Source organism: Bufo gargarizans, chromosome 4 (genome assembly GCF_014858855.1).
Source record: "Bufo gargarizans isolate SCDJY-AF-19 chromosome 4, ASM1485885v1, whole genome shotgun sequence".
NCBI lineage: Eukaryota > Metazoa > Chordata > Amphibia > Anura > Bufonidae > Bufo > Bufo gargarizans.
In genome coordinates, this window is record NC_058083.1 from 481,810,088 (window position 1) to 481,818,877 (window position 8,790).

Here is an 8,790-nt window from a genome sequence, read left to right on the forward strand (position 1 = left end):
ACGGTCAGGTCTATAAATATTGGGACATCGACACAATTCTAACATTTTTGGCTCTATACACCACCACAATGGATTTAAAATGAAACTAACAAGATGTGCTTTAACTGCAGACTGTCAGCTTTAATGTGAGGGTATTTACATCCAAATCAGGTGAACGGTGTAGGAAGTACAACAGTTTGCATATGTGCCTCCCACTTGTTAATAAACCAAAAGTAATGGGACAATTGGCTTCCCAGCTGTTCCATGGCCAGGTGTGTGTTCTTACCTCATTATCCCAATTACAATGTGCAGATAAAAGGTCCAGAGTTCATTTCAAGTGTGCTCAGTAAAGATGAGATCAGTAAAGCAAGCCATCATTAGGCTTAAAAAACAAAACAAACCCATCGGAGAGATAGCAAAAACATTAGGCATGGCCAAAACAACTATTTGGAGCATTCTTAAAAAGAAGGAACGCACTGGTGAGCTCAGCAACACCAAAAGACCCGGAAGACCACGGAAAACAACTGTGGTGGATGACCAAAGAATTATTTCCCTGGTGAAGAAAACACCCTTCACAACAGTTGGCCAGATCAAGAACACTCTCCAGGAGGTAGGTGTATGTGTGTCAAAGTCAGCAATCAAGAGAAGACTTCACCAGAGTGAATAAACAGGGTTCACCACAAGATGTAAACCATTGGGGAGCCTCAAAAACAGGAAGGCCAGATTAGAGTTTGCCAAACGACATCTAAAAAAGCCTTCACAGTTCTGGAACAACATCCTATGGACAGATGAGACCAAGATCAACTTGTACCAGAGTGATGGGAAGAGAAGGGTATGGAGAAGGAAAGGAACTGCTCATGATCCTAAGCACACCACCTCATCAGTGAAGCATGGTGGTGGTAGTGTCATGGCGTGGGCATGTATGGCTGCCAATGGAACTGGTTCTCTTGTATTTATTGATGATGTGACTGCTGACAAAAGCAGCAGGATGAATGCTGAAGTGTTTTGGGCAATATTATCTGCTCATATTCAGCCAAATGCTTCAGAACTTATTGGACGGCGCTTGACAGTGCAAATGGACAATGACCCAAAGCATACTGCAAAAGAAACCAAAGAGTTTTGTATTGGAAAGAAGTGGAATGTTATGCAATGGCCAAGTCAATCACCTGGCCTGAATCTAATTGAGCATGCATTTCACTTGCTGAAGACAAAACTGAAGGGAAAATGCCCCAAGAACAAGCAGGAACTGAAGACAGTTGCAGTAGAGGCCTGGCAGAGCATCACCAGGGAGGAAACCCAGCATCTGGTGATGTCTATGTGTTCCAGACTTCAGGCTTTAATTGACTGCAAAGGATTTGCAACCAAGTATTAAAAAGTGAACGTTTGAGTTATGATTATTATTCTGTCCCATTACTTTTGGTTCCTTAACAAGTGGGAGGTACATATGCAAACTCTTGTAATTCCTACACCGTTCCCCTGATTTGGATGTAAATACCCTCAAATTAAAGCTTGTTTAATCTTGTTTGTTTCATTTCAAATCCATTGTGGTGGGGTATAGAGCCAAAAATGTTACAATTGTGTTGTTGTCCCAATATTTATGGACCTGATTGTATCTCTATGTACCAGATTTCTTGTTGGTTTTTATTCTTTACTTAACTTTACTTAGTTTGATTTTTAGATCTTAGATTTTGCTCATAACTACCAATTTATTCTCTTTTCATGTAACATTTTATATTAGGACTTATTAAAAGGCGCTTTCTGAGTTTTTTTGTTGTTTTTTTAATGGGACAGGGGAGAGGGGCTGTTTAAAATACAACGAAAAAACTTTAGTTACCTTTCATATATCCTGGTGTTCCAGCGCTGCCATCAGCAGTCACATAAGGTTCATGCAAATGTGACCACTAAGGCCAGTGTTGGCTACAGAGGTCACATGAAGAATGAATGGCATGTGACTGCTGCAGGCCCAAGAGATAGAGAAGTTTTTATACAATCCGCTGCTCTCTGCCCATTTTTAAAACAAGTTCTGAAAACCCCCTAATTATTTTTTTTATGTGTATGCTATGTCACTGAAACAATTGTCTTTTCTTATATTTATTTTTAGGAGAAGATGATTCAGCAAGAGAGGTATGTTTTTAGATTTTTCATGATATTTTGCATTATATGTTTCTAAATTTTTTATCTCTTGCATTAATTTCAGATGTAACTATAATACTCTACAAAAAATTTGAACTAAAATATTTTATTTAGTATTATAATTAACTTTTATTTACATTTGAGCAAAAAGCGTCCAGTCCAAAATTATTCATACCCTTCTCAATAATCAATAGAAAAGCCTTTATTGGCTATTACAGCAATCAAACGCTTCCTATAATTGCAGACCAGCTTTTTTAATGTCTCCACAGGTATTTTTGCCCATTCATCTTTAGCAATGAGCTCCAAATCTTTTAGGTTGGAGGGTCTTCTTGCCATCACCCTGATCTTTAGCTCCCTCCACAGATTCTCAATGGGATTTAAGTCTGGACTCTGGCTGGGCCACTCCAAAACATTTAATGTTGTTGTCTTCTAACCATTTCTTCACCACTTTTGCTGTGTGTTTTGGGTCATTGTCATGCTGAAATGTCCACTGGTTCCCAAGGCCAAGTTTCTCTGCAGACTGCCTGATGTTGTCGTTGAGAATCCTCATGTATTGCTCTTTTTTCATGGTGTCGTTTACTGTGATTAGGTTCCCTGGTCCATTGGCTTAAAAAAAAAAAACAAAGCATTAGGTTCCCACCACCATGTTTGACAGTGGGGGTGGTGTTCGTTGGGTTGAAGGCTTCTCCTTTATTACTAAAAATGAAGAAAACATCATCGTGACCAAATAATAAAATTTTTGTTTCATCTGACCATAACACAGAAGACCAGAAGTCTTCTTCTTTGTCCAGATGAGCTTTTGCAAAGGCCAAGCGAGCTTTTGTGTGCCTTAGGCCTCATGCACACGACAGTTTTTTTTCACGGCCCGCAAAAACGGGGTCCGTGGGTCCGTGATCCGTGACCGTTTTTTCGTCCGTGGGTCTTCCTTGATTTTTGGAGGATCAACGGACATGAAAAAAAAGTCATTTTGGCGTCCGCCTGGCCGTGCGGAGCCAAACGGATCCGTCCTGAATTACAATGCAAGTCAATGGGGACGGATCCGTTTGACGTTGACACAATATGGTGCAATTGCAAACGGATCCGTCCCCATTGACTTTCAATGTAAAGTCAGGAGTCCCTTTACTTTCACACTTGTGTTCATAATGCAGACGGTGGCTCCGTTCAGAGCGGATCCGTCTGCATTATATTGTTAAAACATTTCTAAGTGTGAAAATAGCCTCAGACGGATCCGTCCAGACTTTACATTGAAAGTCAATGGGGGACGGATCCGTTTGAAAATTGAGCCACAGTGTGTCATCTTCAAACGGATCCGTCCCCATTGACTTACATTATAAGTCTGGACGGATCCGCTTGCCTCCGCACGGCCAGGCGGACACCCGAACATAACTTGAAGCGTCCCCATCACCATGGGAACGCCTCTACGTTAGAATATACTGTCGGATATGAGCTACATCGTGAAACTCATTTCCGACAGTATATTCTAACACAGAGGCGTTCCCATGGTGATGGGGACGCTTCAGGTTAGAATATACTGAAAAACAGTGTACATGACTGCCCCCTGCTGCCTGGCAGCACCCGATCTCTTACAGGGGGCCGTAATCAGCACAATTAACTCCTCAAGTGCCGCACCTGAAGGGGTTAATTGTACTATCATATCCCCCTGTAAGAGATCAGGGCTGCCAGGCAGCAGGGGGCAGACCCCCCCCCTCCCCAGTTTGAATATCGTTGGTGGCACAGCCCACCATCGGGCCCCCCCTTCCTCCCTCTATTGTTATAAATCGTTGGTGGCACAGTGTGCGCCCACCATCGCCCCCCCCCTCCCTCTATAGTTAAAAATCGTTGGTGGCACAGTGTGCGCCCACCATCGGCCCCCCCTCTCTCTATAGTAGTAACAACCATTGGCAGTGTGCGGCCTCCCATTCCCCCCCCCCCCCCCATCATTGGTGGCAGCGGAGTTCCGATCGGAGTCCCAGTTTAATCGCTGGGGCTCCGATCGGTAACCATGGCAACCAGGAAGCTACTGCATCCCTGGTTGCCATGGTTACTTAGCAATAGTACAATTGTAGAAGATTCATACTTACCTGCTTGCTGCTGCGATGTCTGTGACTGGCCGGGAGCTCCACCTACTGGTAAGTGAAAGGTCTGTGCGGCGCATTGCTAAAGAACTGTCACTTACCAGTAGGAGGAGCTCCCGGCCGGTCACAGACATCGCAGCAGCAAGCAGGTAAGTATGAATCTTCTACTGTTGTACTATTGCTAACTTAGTAACCATGGCAACCAGGGCTGCAGTAGCTTCCTGGTTGCCATGGTTACCGATCGGAGCCCCAGCGATTAAACTGGGACTCCGATCGGAACTCCGCTGCCACCAATGATGGGGGGGGGGGGAATGGGAGGCCGCACACTGCCACCAATGGTTGTTACTACTATAGAGAGGGGGGGGGGCGATGGTGGGTGCACACTGTGCCACCAACGATTTTTAACTATAGAGGGAGGAAGGGGGGGGCGATGGTGGGCGCACACTGTGCCACCAACGATTTATTACAATAGAGGGAGGGAGGGGGGGCGATGGTGGGCACACACTGTGCCACCAACGATATTCAAACTGGGGAGGGGGGGGTCTGCCCCCTGCTGCCTGGCAGCCCTGATCTCTTACAGGGGAATATGATAGTACAATTAACCCCTTTAGGTGCCGCACCTGAAGGGGTTAATTGTGCAATCATATCCCCCTGTAAGAGATCGGGTGGTGCCAGGCAGCAGGGGGCAGTCTTGTACAAAGTTTGCAGTGTATTCTAACTAGAAGCGTCCCCATCACCATGGGAACGCTTCTGTGTTAGAATATACTGTCGGAAATGAGTTTTCACGAAGTGAAAACTTAGATCAGAAAAAGCTTTTATGCAGACGGATCTTCGGATCCGTCTGTATGAAAGCAACCTACAGCCACAGATCACGGACACGGATGCCAATCTTGTGTGCATCCGTGTTCTTTCACGGACCCATTGACTTGAATGGGTCCGTGAACCGTTGTCCGTCAAAAAAATAGGACAGGTCATATTTTTTTGACGGACAGGATACACGGATCACGGCCTCGGCTGCAAAACGGTGCATTTTCCGATTTTTCCACGGACCCATTGAAAGTCAATGGGTCCGCGAAAAAAAACGGCACAACAGCCACGGATGCACACAACGGTCGTGTGCATGAGGCCTTATCTGGAGAAGTGGAACCCAGCAGTGTGCAGTGTCTGTTGGATTGTCTGCCTTGAGACATTGCCACCAGCAGAGCAAAGATTCACCAGGATGGCCTTGGTGGTGATCCTTGGATCCTGTTTACCTATCTAACTATCCTCCTGGCCAGCACAAGTGTCACTTTTGGCTTCCGACCACGTCCTCTGAGATTTTCCACAGTGCGGAACATCTTGTATTTTTTGCTCAAATGCAAATAAAAGCTGAGAAATGTTTTTTTTTCCACAATAATGCCTCTTGTACATTTTCTTATTATCTTTTGGGAGACACCTATGTCATTTCCCGTCAAAAAATTACTTGCTGGTTGAATAAAAGTTACTTTAAGTCAAAATTTGCCAGGGGTATGAATAATTATGGGCAGCACTGTATATTAGTTGATATTTTATCCAAATGACACGAGCTCACAACCCATCCTGTTGCCAAACCAAAAGAAGGGAGATATTTTTAAGCTGTAGTTGGCCATGTTTCACTGAGCATGTCATACTTTCACTTATGATTATGCAGCCCCCGTTCTTCAGTAATGTCCCCCAAGATTTCTGACACCACATATCAGTCTGAAGTGACTAGCCACAGAGGTGTGGCTACTCACTTCTCTTTTTTTTTTTTGCTAGGGTAGGTTTCTCCCCACTATGATGATCTCCATCTAGGCTCGTACTGGCCCACAGGGGAACAGGTAAATCCACCAGTGGGCCCCTGAGCAAGGTGGGTCCCTAGTCTCCTACCCCCTGCTCAAGTGGCACATAGCACAGTATGCTGACATAAAGATAGGCTGGCTAAGATGCTATAAAGTACATTGGCTATGTCCATATAAAAAACTAGTTAGTGTGGGAAGATTGTAAATGCATGTAGCTTTACAGTGGGCCCCAGAATGCATTTTACTGGTGGGCCCTGGGAACCCCAGTCCAAAACTATCTCTGTAACACAGCCTCTTTGCGAGACCACACTGTACCATAGCTTCTGATGGGCCGCCGCAGAGAAGAGCCCTCTTTGCAGTGGCTGGGCTCTTTTCTGCAGTGGTGTCTTAGTCTAAAGTGAGACGCTGGCTTGTCGGAAGCTGTGGTACAGCGTGGTCTCACAAGATCACACTGCATTAGGAAGCTGTGTGATGGAGAACGTCATAGCATGTAGATTGTAAGCCCTCACGGGCAGGGCCCTCTCTCCTTCTGTACCAGTTTGTAACTCATCTTGTTTATGATTAGTACAATTGTCTGTGTTATGTATGTGCACCGCTTATCATATGTACAGCGCTATGGAATGAATGGCGCTTAAATAATAAATAATAATAATAATAGCAGAGAGAAACCGCCCCTAGCAAAGAAGAGAAGAGACTAGCCACACCTCTGTCACTTCAGATTGACATGTTGTACCAAAAATCTAGGGGGACATTATTGCAGAACATAGGGGGGGAGCATTCATGAGTGAAAGTATGCCATGCTCAGGGAAGCATGACCAACTAGAATTTCTAAATATCTCACTTTTTTGGATTGCTGACAGGTCCTGTTTAAGGGTCCTCATTGACTTACGAGGACCTACACTAAATTAAAAGCAATTTACTAAGAAAGGACCTAAATCCCTCTTGGGATTTTTGTTGTCCTTTTAAAACGAATTGAATATAGATGACACCTGTATATTCTTTAACACAACATATTGACATTATTACATTTCATTTATAATAAGTCTCAATAATGTAGATAAAGATTGTCTTGGTAATGATGACTTAAACATCTTCATACTGTAAATTCATACTATAAAATTATTTGTGATAAAAAATAAAAAATTATACTCATTAATGTTACTTAAAGTTAGCGCTAATGTAAAATTACTTGACCAGTTCTACCAAGAGATTACATAATTGCCGTTCCAGTAGGGATGCATAGAATTTCATAATGCAGGACACAAACGTATTCATTCCGTGTCCATTCTGAATTTTTGCAGACAGTATGCGAAACCATTCATTTCAATTGGTCTGCAAAAAAAAAATTAAGTTACTCCATAGAACTTGTCCTATTATTGTCCGCACTACGTACAAAGATGGGACTGTTCTATTAGGGGCCAGCTGTTCCATTCCCCAAAATATGGAATGTACACATACGTCATCTGTATTTTTTGCAGATCCATTTTTTGCAGACCCTAAAATACACATGGTTGTGTGCATGAGCCTTTAACTGCATATTCTGCCATGCAGCAAATTTGTAATCCTTCTAGCTGACCAAGATTTTATTGACATCTTGCATTTCATGTATTTATTACCACATTGTTCACCTGAGTGACCTAAATGTACCATTTCCCTTCTTCAGGACCCTGGCGGCTGCGGCTCCCTGAAAGTGGTGCATTTTGGTTTGGTGTGATAGGAGAAGACTACAAAGAAAGATCAATACTCTGCAAGTGAAATTCCCCTAGATAATCATTTGTCATTTTCAATAACCATTCCTCTACATGTATTTTGTATTAATTATGTGTATTCGATACATTTTGTACTTTATTTTTTAAAATTATTTAAATATATACATTTGCCACATCATCTGTTGAGTGTTTATTAAATTTAATTTTATATCATTTCCTTTTTGTTTTTTTGTTTTTTCTTCTAATATAAAAAAGAGATTTTAAATGCAATGGTCCCGTTACAAGGAATTCTAAGCTTTTATTCATGTCGTTTCATCCATAGCTACAGTGACACTGTACAGTGCAAATAAAGATGTTACCAGCTGAACATACAAGGTGGCACATAAGGCTTTTTCATGTGATATTTTCCCTTTATAGTGGTGTTTTCTGCATTGCATGTGACTGTATGAAGTGGAAATCTTGATGTCATTAACATGTAACTGTTCTGAAAGAAGAAAAAAAAAAAAAAGCCTCCATCACCCCGATAAGATATTTTGCATTTCCTGCAAATTATATCTCTGTTCTAGCAATCCACCCTTGTAATGCAGATTTGACTTCCACTTAAGTCAGTGAAAGGCATTCTATTGAGATACTAAGAGATAACATCTTCCTTTAGAATACCTCCATGAAAGAGCAGTCGTTCGCAGGCAGAAGCATTTTCCTAAGAAAGCTCTCAATTTTCCTAATCTAGAACTATAATCTTGCTCCAATAACCATTATTTTTCTTTTAAGAAACATATAAAGTCCTTTTATCCAGCATTCCAATTTGATCATACTTCTGCTTCCCAAAAGAAATTATGCATAAGTGTTAGATTTTCCTTGCCATTATACAATTCTGTGAAATGAATGAAATAGCACATTTTTTTTCCGCTGTGATATCGTTTTCATTTGTACGCAGACATGCGGCTGATAAATGTATTTTTTATTGGCACATGCGAATCTACTTGGAAAGCCTGTGTCCTGTAAAATAATTTACCAGCGTCCATTTGTTAAGGAAGACTGAGTAGAATAAAGGTGTTTTGTACAGTAACTCGCGGGACTCTCATTGCTCATTAA

The 8,790-nt window shown here is 42.3% G+C and overlaps 1 protein-coding gene across 3 annotated transcripts in view; it reads left to right on the forward strand.

Annotated features, from left to right (window-relative positions):
* The window catches only part of LOC122934711 (WD repeat containing planar cell polarity effector), a 404,198-nt gene extending 396,294 nt beyond the window's left edge, over positions 1 to 7,904 (forward strand). For all 3 annotated transcript variants that reach the window (XM_044290369.1, XM_044290370.1, XM_044290368.1), the window contains exons 17-18: positions 2,081 to 2,103; positions 7,650 to 7,904. In XM_044290369.1, coding sequence (XP_044146304.1) covers positions 2,081 to 2,103; positions 7,650 to 7,700 — 74 coding nt within the window. In that variant the 3' untranslated portion in view covers positions 7,701 to 7,904. The remainder of the gene's footprint in view (positions 1 to 2,080; positions 2,104 to 7,649) is intronic.
* Positions 7,905 to 8,790: the final 886 nt, after the last annotated feature.